Source organism: Typopeltis vanoorti, chromosome 21 (genome assembly GCF_054136105.1).
Source record: "Typopeltis vanoorti isolate ZY-2024b chromosome 21, IOZ_Tvanoo_1.0, whole genome shotgun sequence".
NCBI classification, from domain to species: domain Eukaryota; kingdom Metazoa; phylum Arthropoda; class Arachnida; order Uropygi; family Thelyphonidae; genus Typopeltis; species Typopeltis vanoorti.
The window spans coordinates 77,170,534-77,186,418 of NC_143569.1; the positions used below are offsets into that span (position 1 = coordinate 77,170,534).

The 15,885-nt window shown below is 36.0% G+C and overlaps 1 protein-coding gene across 1 annotated transcript in view; it reads left to right on the top strand.

Annotated features, from left to right (window-relative positions):
• Positions 1-15,885, top strand: part of LOC150095001 (TBC1 domain family member 13) — a 247,989-nt gene that overhangs the window by 109,609 nt on the left and 122,495 nt on the right. Inside the window, exon 6 of the mRNA XM_090411093.1 lies at positions 6,879-6,961. Within this exon, the coding sequence (XP_090267219.1) occupies positions 6,879-6,961 (83 nt within the window). The remainder of the gene's footprint in view (positions 1-6,878; positions 6,962-15,885) is intronic.

Here is a 15,885-nt window from a genome sequence, read left to right on the forward strand (position 1 = left end):
GACATATTGGTAAGCTTTGATATCTCCTCTTTGTTTACCAATATTCCCTTAATTGACACCTTATCTCTCTTAGAAAACGTTTTTCCCTCTGACATCTTAGATCTCTTTTCCTTTGCCATTAACTCTGGGTATTTCTCTTGGAACAAAAAAAATCTACAAGCAGATAAAGAAACTGCCATGGGTTCCCCCCTCTCACCCCCCTTGCCAATTTCTATATGGAAGATTTTGAAAAACGAGCCATAGACTCAGCCCCACTCAAACCTTCCATCTGGCTAAGATATGTAGATGATGTGTTCTCTATTTGGCCTCATGGCCCAGACACGTTAGACTCCTTCCTCAGTCATCTCAATAGTCTACATCCAAGAATCCAGTTCACTATGGAAAAGGAAAAGAACAATTGTTTACCCTTCCTAGACACCTTAGTCACACGCCTGCCTAATGATACACTTACCTTCACCGTATACAGAAAACCCACACACACAGGCAGATACATTCACAAACTCTCCCACCACCACCCCTCTCAACAATATGGCATTATTAAAACTCTTACCAAGAGAGCCCACAATCTTTGTTCCAGTGGAACCGCCCTCACTACTGAGCTTAACCACATACACAGCACTTTCCTCTCCAATGGCTACAGCGATCACAGTATCAAAAAAATAATCAACTCCTCCCCCATTCCCCGTCCTTCTTGTCAACAAGATTTTAAAAATGCCATCACCATACCCTACATCCGTGGCACATCCGAAAAAATAGCCAAGATACTAAAACAGTACAACCTACACACAGCATATAAGCCCCACCGCAAACTTGCTACCCTTATCCGTTCTACGAAAGATCAGCTCCCTCCTCTCTCTCTCTGCCTGGAGTTTACAAAGTACCCTGTTCCTGTAAGCTGGCGTACTTTGGACAGACAGGCAGATCAGCATCCATCCGTCTAGAGGAACACAAGTCTTACATCTTCAAACACAACTATGGCCATTCAGGCTTGGCTGACCATGTTTTGGACACCACCCACAGGGTATCATGGAAGAAAACCACCATGCTCCACCACAACAAATTCAAGAAAGAGAGACTTTTCTTAGAAGCAGCAGCAGCTCTCAAAAACCAACCAAATCTCAATAAATACGGTTGCATTAAGCTTCCGAAGATTTGGGAAACACTCATCACCAGAGTTCCCACCTTACATTCCAGGCCACCTACTACTGCCCTTAGAGGGCGCTCTACCTAGATAGGACTTTAGTGTCACCCACGTGGTTGGGCTTAGTATTGTTTGTTATTTGTGTATATGTTACATTAATTGTTTTTGTAATCCCCGTAGATGTTCTAGTGACTAGGATGAAATATAGGAAGTATTAAATTCTATTTTAATTCTTTTTGAGTGTTGTAAAAAATCCATTAAGCCTCCAACATGATGTCCTCACAGCACTTAAGCCTCTACACACGTATGCTTTTAAGCCAAAACTGAAGCTGGTTTCAAACAGACAACAAGGAATTTTCTTCTGGAATTAGGAGCATTCCACCTTCATAAGTCATATTAACTTGAGAATGTGTGCATTTAATAAGATGATTAACTAAAGCATCATAGTCATAGTGCTGCCCTTGCACTAATTCTGTACATCTCAGCATCAGCATTGTAGCTTAAATTATTTTTTTTTAAAAATCCCACCATAGAAAAACTATTGGGAATGCCATTAAAAGGTGACTGTATAAGAATGTCACATATATATCTGCTTTAAAACATATACAAAAAGCATTTTAATGCATTAGATATACACTGAGTAAATAGTATAAATGAAAATATAACACAATAGATGCAGCAAGTATTTAAAACAATACAAATGATAATAATTGATTACTAAAAAGTAATACTACATATGTTATAAATAAATATCCTGCAATTATTTTCCAAGTAGCAAGATAGAGATTGATAATAAAAGAAAAGACAGGAATAAAGAACAGAAAAGGAAATTAGATTAGAACTGTACAATGTATGTAACCAATGGCCACAGTCATACTGGTTACTATAAAAATATAATATAGCGACCAATTTGTACATCCTTCAATGATAACATCCAAGACTTAATTAAATCTCATTCTGAAGAATTGAGTGATTCCGACCTGCTAAATTTAGATGCACAGCCGGAAGATCCCAAAGAATGTGAAGAAAATTTAACCACTGATAGTCAGCCAAAAGAGATTTCACAGAAACAATTTGAAAATATTTTTCGTACAATTGAAGTTTTTAAGCAGCAATGCTTAGAGGCTGACCCTGATGAAGAGAGAAGCAGTAAAATTTGCAGAAGAGTAGAAGAGGCAATAGGGCCATACCGTCGGGTTGTATGAAAATAAGAAACAAAAAATGCCTGCCAAACTACGTTAGCTCAATTCTTTGTTTAGAAGTAGAATAATAACATTTATATTCTGAATATGTTTTATTGTCTTTGTTTTCATTGTTTTCCTTTAAAACATACCTTAATTCTTTTATAAAAAAATTATGGTTCAAAAAAAAAATTTGAGGAACGAATTATACATTTTCCCATAGGTTATTATATTCGATTAGTGTGTTTTCGATTAATGTGCCTGTTTTAAAGAATGCATTAGGTTCACTAATCGAGGGATTGCTGAATATTAATGCCATGTTATTAGCAAACATATCATTTTATCAGAAAGTTTGTACTTGCACAAATCATTGACATATATATTATTTATTTATTTTTTATAGCTAAATTTATTTATAATTAGGAATTTATGGAGACACAATACACGTGTTAAAATATGTGAAAATAATTACTTAATATTAGGAAAGTAACATTCGATGTTTCGACTCTGTATTGAAGTCATCATCGGGAAAATACATATGTATAAAATCCAGGCTACATGCTACTGCACCTTACAAAGATAAAATGAATATACAGCTTATTAATCTTTTACCTAGCCTGACCTCTTGTTGAATAACTAAATTAATATTAAATTTAAAAAATATATATAAATAGATTAAAAAAAAACATAAAATATTTTTAAAAAAATAAATTAAAAATAGAACTACATTAAATATTTCTAAATCCTCTTGTATTAAGATTTTCTTCTGGGCTCGCAGATGGGTCCTCCACGATCTTGGAATGATTAATCCATCATTTTTTGTTCAGGCTTGGATAGTGTTTTAGCATTTCACAGGCTTCTTTGAATTTTCTCTCAAACCAAGTTTTGGTGTGGTGTTGGGACTTGGTGCCTTTCCAGTCAATTCTATGGTATGTTTAGAGTGCATGATCTGATAGTATTTAAGGATCGGAGGTATTTAATGTGTCGTTTGTGTTCGTCTTTTCTGATTAGGATTGTGCTCCCTGTTTCTCTCATGTAGGGTAGGTTACATGTACATTGGATTTTGTAAACCCCTGGGTGGGCAATGTATGGAAGAGGATCTTTGGAAGAACTGAGTAAATTTTTTAATTTTGTTGGGGGTTTGAATGGGGTCTTCATGTTGTATTTATGTAGTGTTCTGTCTATTTTTTCTGAAATGCCTCTAACATAGAGTATGGCCATGGCATTCTTGTAATCTTTTTTTTTTGTTTTTAGTGGTATTTTTATGGAGGATCTTGTGAACTGTTTTTTTATTGTAGCCATTTTTTTACAAATGTATGGTTAATGATTTCAAATTCTTGGTTTAGAGCTTGTTCATTTGAGCAGATTGTTAATGCTCTGTGTTTGAGAATGCTTATGACTCCTGATTTTTGTGTTGGGTGGTATGAATTTTTGTGTATGTATTGTCCCGTGTGTGTGTAGGTTTGCAGTAGACAGAGAAGGAGAGACATTCTGAGGGAAGACGTGTGACAAGTGTGTATGTCTAGAAAAGGAAGAGAGTTGTTGTTTTTGATTTCAATGGTGAAATTGATACATTTGTGTTGTTTGCTCAGGTGACTAAGGAATGTATTTAATGTTTGGCAGCCATGGGGCCAAATTGCAAAAATATCATTGACATATCTGAGCCAGACTTTGGGCTTTAGGCTGGCTGAATCTAGAGCTCATTGCTCAAAGTCTTCCATGTAAAAGTTAGCTGTCGGGGGGAAAGTAGTGAGCCCATGGCAGTACCTTCTTTTTGTTGGTAAAAATTGTTTTGCCACATGAAAAACCGGAGTGGAGTACATGGACAAAGAGGACCATGATGTCGGGTGGATGTTGTCTCCATAAATTCCTAACTATGAATGCTGACCACCATGTAACCTTAAAAGAAATACATTTATTTAGCTAATTAGATTAATAAGTTTAATAAGTATTTTGCCTTGGTCACCAAGGCATCTTCATGGGCATAAGAGGATATATTGAACACATACAAGCAGGCACACTGACATGCTAGTAGGAAGGCAAACACAGACAAATTGTAAAAGGTGAACTCCTACAGTGCTAACTGGCATCCTCTGTGGTTGTGGTGATAGACACTTGCTGATGGTCTCCCAGATTTTTGGCATTGTGATGCAGCCACATTTGTTTACATTTGGGGAATATTGTAGTGCTATGGTGGATTCCAGAAATAGTCTCTCATATATAAATATATAGGGTTTTATATAAGGATTATATAGGGTTTTTATAATTCCATATTGTGTGCATGGGAGAGTGATTGCTGGTGAATGTATCTACCTGTGTGGGTTGGTTTTCTGTAAACAGAGATAGCCAGGGATCCATCAGGCTGATGTGTAATCAAAGTGTCTAGAAAAGGGAGACTGTTGTTTTCCTTTTCCAAGGTGAACTGGATTCTGGGGTGTTGATTGTTTAAGTGTGTTAGGAAGTTGTGGAGTGTATCTAGGCCATGTGGCCAAATAGCGAACACATCATCCATTTAGTAGCTAGACAGTTGGTTTTTGTGGGGCTGAGTTTAAAGCTTTTTCTTCAAAAGTCTCCATAAAGAAGTTTGCCAGAGGTGGAGAACCCATGGCTGTCCCCTCTATCTGTTTATAGAATTTTCCTTGCCAAACGAAATAGCCTGAGTTCATGGTGAACCGAAATAGGGCTGAGATATCGAGAGGAAATTTGGATTGGATGAGATCTAAGGTATCTTTGAGTGAGACATTTGTAAATAAGGAGGAGACATCAAAACTGACCATTATGTCAGTGTGTTGGAGTGAGAGGTTTTCTCTACTGGATTTTTGGAAATTATGGAGGCAACTACCATGTTTGAATAAAAACTTTAGTTTACTATTACTAAAATTTTACAATTCGACGTTTCGACCTTTATGTCAAGGTCATCTTCTGGAGCGTACAAATATACACAGGAAACAAGCTATATCATTAAAGACACTGACTGTTAGTCAGTGTCTTTAACGAACCAGTATGATTGTAGTATAGCTTGTTTCCTGTGTATATTTGTACGCTCCAGAAGATGACCTTGACATAAAGGTCGAAACGTCGAATTGTAAAATTTTAGTAATAGTAAACTAAAGTTTTTATTCAAACACGGTAGTTGCCTCCATAATTTCCAAAAATGCATTCGGATCACCGTGCAAGCCTAAAAGAAAGGTTTCTCTACTGGCTTTTAAGTGGGCTGAGTTTTTTTATCTGTGATGGTGTGTTGCCAGTATAATGTGTGAGCACTTTGGCTAAATGTTTGGCTAATTTGTATGTTGGAGAATCAGTGCCATCCACAATGGGATATAATGGCACATTCTGCTTATGGATTTTTAGTATTCCATATATTCGTGGGGGGGGGGGTCTAGAGTTGAAAGGTTTTAGTCTGCTAATCACTTCCACAGGCCAAGAAGTAACCTTCTTAAGGAGCTTTTGGGATGTTCTGATTTGGGAGCTGATATAATAAATGACTAATATTTGCAATTATTAAAAATAATTGCATCTTTTCATGAGCACAATGCTACTAATACTTAACATATTCAATGGGGAGGTAGGTAGACAGATCTAACAGAGGATATAATGAACAGAGTAAAGAAGAAAGCTTACCTGTGTAGTTAGTGTGGCTGAGAACCACAGTGGTATTTCCCTTATCTGCTTTGGTGATTATTATTTTTCTGTTCTTCATTTCTTGTAGAGCTTTTAATTCTTGTTTAGATAGGTTGGTTTTTGGTGGTTTAGATTTGGTAGGAACCCTGGCTACATCCAGTCTGATATTGTTTGCAATATGGATTGGAAAGTTTTTGGAAAGTACCATGTTCTATTTGTATCATTATTTCTTCAGAAGATATTTTTTTCAGTGCTAAGGCGAAGTTGTGGCCACATGTAAATATGCTGAGTGCTTCAGGGTAAGGGAAGATAGGTTAATTACCATGTTGAGTGGTATTTGAGGTTCAGGGCACCTTGAGGACTCTGGAACCAACACCAGTTGCTTTATTTATCCACATTTGCTTGTTGTTAGCGTCTGCATGCACATATCATAGTTTTATGTTCCCAGAAGATGGCAATGTAACATTGCCAAAATATTGGAAGGTATTGATTAAAGTTTTTTTTAAATTAATATTTTAGTATATGTGTTGTCATTTCCTGAAAAATTTAGTCATAAATGATAGCATATTACTGAACAGTCCCTCATACATTATTATGGTATACTACCACTGTAATTTGTATGTGTGATTTAATTCAATACAGAATGCAGCTTGGTCTGCTAAAGTCTCAAATTGCAAGCTCATCCTTGTTTGTTCGGTATCCAGATGGATTCCCGATGATGGATGTACCACTAGACAGTGAGGATTGTACTTTAAATTTTGGATCATTCCTTATAGGCTATAAGCTTATGCAATCCCTGAAAATAACATGTAAGATGGAGTCCTGACAAATAAAAGATTAATTTGAAATTAATCTTTTATTTTCAAATAATTTGATATATTAAATAGTTGCTTGTTGGCTTGCTTAAGTGTAATAAGTATTCATATTTTCAGCCACTAAATCCAAATCCAGATAGTAAATGGCTGACATATTTCAAAGATAATGATGTCCTTCTGCAAATTGACAAAGATGTAAGGTAAGTGTTTATAAAGTATAGTATAATCTTAGGTATTAGTAGCATTGTGCTCATGAAAAGGTGCAATTCTTTTTAATAATTGCAAATATTTGTCATTTATTATCACTCAGTGCTGAAACTTTCATGTTGTTGATTATTCAGCATAATGATGGAATGGTATGAAATGTATTTTCTCCTTTTATGTTGGCATTGGCATCCAGTCATCTGTATCGCTGGTTCTTTCCAGATCAGAGCATACCTGGTATCACTTTATAGAGCGAACCATGGCCACCTATGGTGGAGGTGGTGTCAATGGTTTAGAGTGGCATCTTGTTGGACAGGTTTACTGATATGCATGTTTCCTAGCAGAACTATGAATGCTGCAATTTATGAGGTTCTGGATCCCTATGTTTGTCCATATGCTGGTGCAATAAGGGAGACATTTTCCTACCTATGATATGCTCGTCCTTATAGAGTAAAGCTTGTGGACCAATATTTTCATGAAGAGACTGTCATATATATGGACTAGCCGGCCATGTCTCCTGACCTTAATCCTATTAATCATGTCTGGGATACTCTAGGTATTTATTTATTTAGTGTATGGCTCACACATGAAAATTTACATTATATTAATCCTTAATATATATGGACATAGTGATAGATATATGTACAATAATAAGACATAATACAGTCATAAAAGAGACACTCAAGAATAGGCTACAACTGTATGTCTAGGTTGATTATCCAGTCAACTGTACTTGGTGTAGCATGGATGAAGTCTGACAGGTTTTTACTGTATGCACGTTGGACACATTCTGCTGTAATGTGATTAATTGTCTGGCAGGGTGATCCACAGTCACACCTGGGTGAAGCAATCATACTCCATTTGTAAAGGTGGTCTGCACATCTGCCATGATTGGTGCAGATTCGGTTAAGAGTAGACAAAGTTTTCCGAGGTAGGTCAAAACCTGAAGGCATCTGTGTTGATCCACTAATTCATGGAAGACCCCTGTAGAAGTGTTACACCAGGACTCTTTCCACTTCTCCTTCATGTTGAAACTTGTCTCTGCAAGATTTTTTGCTGTTAAGATTGAAGGGTGCCTTGACTTTAACTTTGCTTTTGGATTTCCATGATTTTGTATGTAGAACAGTGTTTCTCAACCTGTGGTCTGCAATGATGGGACATGTGGTCTGCAGGCAGACTTCAATTAATTAAATAAATATATTTTTTTTAATTATCCAAAAGAAACAAATTAAAATTGTAAGTAAAGTAAGTAAAAATTATTGAAATCAAATGGAGCCTTAAAAAAAACTAACAAATAGTGTCAGAATGCTCAAAGACGGAAGCAATAAAACTATATTGTTTTTCACTTCGCCCCTCTTTTATTATTCGTCATTCTGCCACTAAATTTGTAGCTGCAGAATGACAAATTATAAAAGAGGGGTAAAGTGAAAAACAATATAGTTTTATTGCTTCCGCCTTCCCTTGCTGTTTTGTCAGATTTGAAGTGAACATGTGTTATCCACATTTCAACCAATTGCTTGTTGTGTATTGATTTTTATTATTTGAAGGTTTCCTTCAACCAAGACTCAGAAGTGCTAAGTGATACTTGAACAAAGTGTGTCGTGAGTTAACCCCAGTATTTATATATTTTTCGGAAACATTTTTTTAATAATGGAAACGTGGCTTAGAACTAGGACTTTGAAAAGAAGAGCAAATGAAACAGGTAATGCTAATCCTAATTGTAATACACATGTAACGGTCAGTAAATCTGATACTATTAAAGTAGAAGAAACAAGCAGTTCAAAGAAAAAATACAATAGGAAATATAACAGTTCATATTTGGAATTCGGGTTTACTTGGCGTGGAGATGAAAGTGAACAGAAACCTCAATGTGTTTTGTGTTATGAAGTGTTGTCGAATGAGTGCATGAAACCTGCGAAACTCTGACATTTAGAAACTAAACATTGTGATGTGAAAAATAAGCCAATTGAATTTTTCAGTGACGCTTAGGGACATTAAATCATGGGAAAGATATAATTTTAGCCATGGGTTCCATTAATAGCAAAGCACTGGAAGCATCTTATCTCTTAAGCTTCTGCATAGCAAAAACAGGGAAACCTCATTCTATTCGGGAAAATTTACTACTTCCAGCTATAAAAGATGTGGTAAAAACTATGTTTGGCAACAAGGTACTAAAAGATGTTGATTTGATTCCTCTTTCAAATGACACTGTCGGTCACAGAGTTAATTATATGGCAGGTGACATAGAATCTCGGTTAAACGAAAGAGTTAAGAAGAGCCCTTATTATGCGTTACAAATAGACAAGACTACTGATGGTACAAATGATGCACAGTTAATATGCTATGTAAGATATGCGCATGATAATAACATTCATGATGATATTCTGTTTTGTAGAACTTTGTCATCCCGAACAACTATCAATAATCACATAATACACAAAGGGATCCAGTGGGAAAAATGTATAGGCTTCTGTTCAGAGGGAGCTCGCGCTCTTACAGGCAGGCATAGTGGGGTTGTTTCTAAGGTCAAAGAAGTAGCTCCGGATATGAATTGGGTGCATTGTTTCATACATAGGGAAGCGTTAGCCTCCAAAGGAATGGCACCAGAATTTAAAACTGTGCTATACAACTGTAAAGCTAGTTAATTTTATTAAAGCTCGACCGTTAAATAAGAGGTTATTTTCAGTACTCTGCAATGAAATGGGCAGTGAATATACACAATAATTTTGCTTCGTTCTGAAATTCGCTGGCTTTCCAGGGGCAAACTAACAAGTAAACTTGTTAGTTTGCCCCTGGAAAGCCAGCGAATCTCAGAATGGAAAGCTTGCTACTACTAACAAGGTCATTTCAATTAAGGCACAAAGTTTTATTATTTGTAAATGAACATAATTCTGAGTTTGCATCACTCCTTCTTGACAAAGCATGGTTATCAACACTATCCTATCTTTCAGACATTTTTTCGAAATGAAATGAACTAAATCCCTCCCTTCAGGGAAATTTTTTAACTGTTCTTGATGCCTACAACAAAATAAAGGCATTCGAGAAAAAACTGGTTTTATGGATTAATTATGTAAAAGACTGACAATTTGCACCTTTTTCAACATTGGAATCCTTTTTTAGTGGAAAATAATATTTTTGTACATTCTGAGTTTGTGGAAAGGGTTTGTAACCATCTCAAAAATCTGAAACAGAATTTTGAAACATATTTTCCAAATAATTTGAGTCCGCTAGAGGGCTACACGGTCTGTAGTGTTTTCAGAGAGCTCCTGAAAGCTAAGTATAATTTTGAGTGAAAATTAGAATATAGGTTTAAATCATAACGTAGTATTGTCTAATTTTGGTAGCTTGTTGTGTCTGTGTGATTTTGGTGTGAATTCCGTTTTATTTAATTTAGTATTTTAACGATACATTTCATAGATTAGCACGTGGCACCAATGCGACGTAAGATAATGGCGTCCAAAAATATGAAGACTTAGTTCAAAAATTGTCTTTCATCTCCACATCAAGTAAACCCGAATTCCAAATATGAACTGTTATATTTCCTACTGTATTTTATCTTTGAACTGCTTGTTTCTTCTACTTTAATAGTATCAGATTTACTCGCCGTTACAACACAGTATCACAATAAGGGTGTTAACATCACCTGTTTCATTTGCTTTTCTTTTCACTAAGGAGTGATGTCACACTCCTCAGTTCTAAACACACTTTTCCATTATTAAAAAACGTTTCTGAAAAATATATAAATACTGGAGTTAACTCATGACATACTTTATCCAAGTATCACTGAACACTTCTGAAGATATATACTGAGCTTTGGTTGAAGGAGGAAAACTTCAATAATAAAAATCAATAAACAACAAGCAATTGGTTGAAATGTGAATAATACATGTTTACTTCAAATCTGACAAAACAGCAAGGGAAGGCGGAAGCAATAAAACCATATTGTTGTTCACTTCATCTCGTTTTGTTATTCGTCATTCTGCTGCTACAAATTATTTTAGCTACAGAATGTTCATTTCATGAACATTCTGCTCCTGTTTGTTGGTTTATTAAGTATCCATTTTATTTCAATAAATTTTACTTATACAATTTTCATTTGTTTCGTTTGGATAATTAAAATATATCATCATCAAATTCCCACCATGTACCTGTATCCTCAAGAGGTGTACAGGATATGATAGTGCTACATGAAAAATTTACTTCATTACTAACTTCCTATCTACAATTTTCCTCCAAATCAATCTGTTACTTGTGAAGACTCCAACATTATCAGATCTTACAATTCTATCATCTAAGGCACTTTGTACCGTATCAATCCACCTATTTCTTGGTCTTCCTCTGAATCGTTTTCCTTCAAACCATACAGAGAACACTTGTTTTGCTAATCTTTACTCGCCCATTCTGTTTAAGTGACCATACACCTGAGATTAACTCTGCTAACGCATTCCCTGGATGCTGACAATATCAAGTTCTTTCCTAATATCTTCATTTTTAATATGATGTTGCCATTCATACCGTCTGTTCACGCCTCTAATCTTTCTTAGGACTATTATAATCTGCGGTCTCTACTCTTTGGTGAAGTGTTTTACTTCTGACCCAGCTCTCAGATCCATAAGATAAAACTAGTTTGAATACTGTGTTGTATACAGCTAATTTAGTGTTCCGACTAATTTCTCTCTTATTTCATATGAATTTATTCAATTTGACTTCCCACCATACCAGCTTTGTTGATTCTGTTGACTATTTCTATATTTAATTTACCATCTTCACTAAAAATCGTTCCTAAGTAGCTGAAATGTTTTACTTCTTCCACAGATTCTCCATTCCCAACACAGTTGACATTTTCAATGAATCTGCCTATTTTCATTGTGTTTGTCTTCTTATTGCTGACCTTCATACCATATCTGTTACAACAGTTATTCAATTTAGTCAAGGAATCTTGCAGAATCGTAACGGATTTATTGATATGTATAACATCGTCCGCATATAGCAATGAGCTGATATTAACATCTCCAATTTTGATATCATGTTTAATACCATTTTCCTTCATAATGTGATCCATATAGATAATGAATAACAGAGGGGATAATGTACATCCTTGTCTCACACCAGATTTAACATTAAACCATCTTCCTATACTTCCTTCAATTCTAACTGCAGACTTACAACTCAAATAAAGACTAAATATTGTTTGATATAATGTCCAATTTAAAGCATATAACTGAAGCATATTGAATAGCTTCTTTCTTGTAAACTTGTGATATGCCTTTTCCAAATCGACAAAACTTAAATACAGATCTTTGCTATATTCCCATGATTTCTCCACTATTTCTCGTAAAGTGAAGATCTGATCCTGACAACCTCTATTTGACCTGAATCCAGCTTGTTCTTCCACAATTCTTCACAACGTTTCTCAAGTATAGTGGCATAAATCTTACCGGGAACACTCAGTAGGGAAATACCTCTGTAATTCTCACATTTAGTTTTATTTCCCTTTTTATATATGGGTACAATGAGAGCTCTACTAAAATCATGCAGTGCAGCCACTGTAAGGCTTTTATACCACCATACTTCAGCATTTCTGGTCGAATATAATCTACTCCTGCGCCTTTCCACATTTCAAGGCCTTGATGGCTTTTTCTACTTCAAGTATGGATATGTATTCCTGACTGAATGCCTGGTCAGTGTTTTTTACCACTGTGCTGTCATCACTGCTTGTTTCGTTTAGCAGTTTTTCAAAGTAATTACTCCATAATTCAAGGATATCTTTTTCTCCCATTTTCATGTCACCTTTATCATCTCTAACTCCTTTTACAGCACTCTTTCCTCCATTCCTAAGCTTCTTCAACAGCTTCCAGAATATTTTCCACATTCTTGATATTTATTTTCTATGTTCTTGCCAAAGTCCTCCCATGAATTTTCTTTAGCTAGTTTTAAAAGTGTTTAGCTTGCTTACATTTGTCTCTGTATTCTCTAAGAGCACAAACTGACTTATTTGCCACTAACTTTTGATATGCTTTTTTCTTTTCCTTTACTGCCTCTTTAACTTCCTGTGTCCACCATGGAGTTCCTGGCAAATAAGTCAGCAGACAACTTTACCACATGCCTCTCTAGCCGAATCAATCGGAGTTTGCTTCAAGGCTTGCCACTGAATCTCCAATAGTTTGGTTCCTGTTCTCAAACGCTTTCATTTTTTCTTCAATAATCTTTATGTATTTTAGTCTACAGTTCACATCTGAGAGCTGCTCAATTTTTATTCGTTTTAAAACTTTCTTACATGTTATTCTTTTCAATATGAACTTCAACTTTATCCTGCTCAAGACTAAATAGTGATCACTTTTAATTTCAAATCCTCCGTACACTCTTGTGTCCTGCACCAGGGAGAAAACATCACTATCAACAATAACATAGTCAATGAGACTTCTTATTCCTTGCCTTTTCTCTCCATGTGAATTTGTGCACATTTGTATGTTGGAACATGATGTTAGTAATAACCAGTCCATGTCCTGAGCAGAAATCCAACAGATATTTGCCATTATTATTAGTTTTGCTCTTTTCTCCAAATATTTTTGTATGTCTCACAATCATTTCATACTCTGCTATTTAGATCCCCAACAAGGACCAACTTTTCCTTTTTCATTGTGTCAGTTTCTTTTTCTAAAGCCTCAAAAAATTCCTCCACTCCTACCTTAGTAGAACCTTCTGTGGGATCATAGGCACATACAGGGTGTTCGGGATAAATTTGACAGTTTCGTAAGGAAAAAGAAAATCTTCTTTGTATCTATTAAATTTAATGAATTGACAAAAAAACATTACAGGCAGAGTTAATTACAATACTATCAACAAGATTTACTCAAAATAACCACCATTAGCATCGATCACAGCTTCAATTCTGCTTCGGAACCTCGAACAAGCTGATGCTACAGTCTCCCTGGGAAGGGCCGCAAAAACTGTTTTAATTTTATCCATTAACTGGGCTTTTGTATTACTGGAAGTGCGATTGGTGTCTTTTTCAACTGCGCCCCATACAAAATAATCCATGGGGTTAAGGTCTGGGGAGTTTGGAGGCCAAACATTTGGACTGGTGAAGTCGTAGAAATTTTCAGACAACCATTTTTGACTTTTCCCAGAGGTGTGGCAAGGGGCCGAATCCTGCTGCCATACATACGGCCTACCATTGGCTACCCTTGTTATCCAGGGCTTGACTACAGTTAGCAACTCCACGAACAAAGCCCGAATTCCAATGCCAGGGTTCTTCAACACCTGTTCCTGCAGATTTGCGAGGAATTCTGCTGTACGAACGCAATCAGATCGTCTGCTAGGGATCTTTCTTCTTGCTACATCCTCGTAGTCACCATTGCAAGTCTCTAGTTCATGCCTGATTGTTTTTACTGTATTCAGGGAGCATTGGGCAGCAGTCGTAATATCCTTATTTTGATGGCTGGCACGAATCATCATGATACAAGTTATTCTCTTCCATGATTCAGGTGGGTTCCAGCTATCCATCCTTTCTGACATCTTGTATATGAATGAAGAAGGGTCCAAACTTTTAAATGAAGAGAAGTGTGTGTTAATACATGTAACTTACGGAAAAATATAATTAATTATAAATATGTCAAATTTATCCCGAACACCCTGTATAAGTCTCATTGTCCAGTTCCTCATTCTCATATTTGCCCACATTACTCTACTTGAGACTGACTGCCATTCAAGAAGATTAACCTCGTATTTTGTGTTGAATACTATGCCATTTCCTTCTTTTCCTTGATTGTCATTGTCTGAATATAACATTTTGTATTTATTGCTCAGAAAGATCTCACCAGTTTTTGTCTTTTTTGTTTCAGTCACCCCTATTATGTCGATCTGATACTTATCTAATTCCTTAGGTAGTTCTATTTCTTTGCCATTCAGGCTTCTTATGTTGATAGTACCAATCTGTAGCTTTGGTGATGTTGAGTTGGGGTATGCTTTCAGATTTGTTCCAGTAGCTGACTTTTCGCCTTTCACCCTGGTTCCCTGGTGAAAACAACGGGGCCCTTGTTTAACTTGGCGATGCTCCAGCCGGCATGAAATTTTGTCATGTTGTACCATCATTTTGTATTTTGGTTTAACCAGTAAGAATACAATTTGGTCAGCTAAATCCCAAATTGCCAGCCCATCCTCATTCATTCAGTATCCAGGTAGATACCCAACAGGGTGTACCAGGAGAAGGTGAGGATTGGACATTAGGTCAGAAGCCCTGGTCGGTTCTCCGGATTCCTTTAAAGGCTATGTGGAAGTCTCCTCTCAGTTATACAGCTTTGACCCTTAAGAACCCCATTAAAATATATATATATTATTTAATTTAATTCTGCCATAATGATGAGACTGGTTGTCTCATCATTATGGACCACCTGTGGTCTGCAGACCACAGGTTAAAAAACACTGTCCTATAGGAAATAGATAAACTATTTATGTGTGAACATTAAGAAAAGCTGCCAACAATCATGCTGTTTTTGATATGAAGTATCCTTAATAATTGAATCATTCATACTCATAAATCTTATAGGTCTGGTTCCCACTATGAAACTTCAGTAAAGGTCGAAACCAGTTTGGGTAGTGGCCCTTCCCATAATACATTGCATTATGGGATACTAAGGCAATTGATGTGATGTCATTAGCACTATATACAAGTAGCCTGGTTGTAAAATTACTTTATCCAAGTGTAAGCAAACTTTGTTTGCTTACACTTGGATAAAGGATGAAACCAAGAATATAATTTCTTGGCATCTTTAAACTCACAAATTCCCAAACATATTTCATAATATTTTACATTTATGATCCTGGTTGGCCAAGCAGATAGCTTTTGCACTTTCCAGTCTACAGTGCATAGGTTATTTATGGATATCTATGAATATCTTTAGCTGATGAGGATATTTCA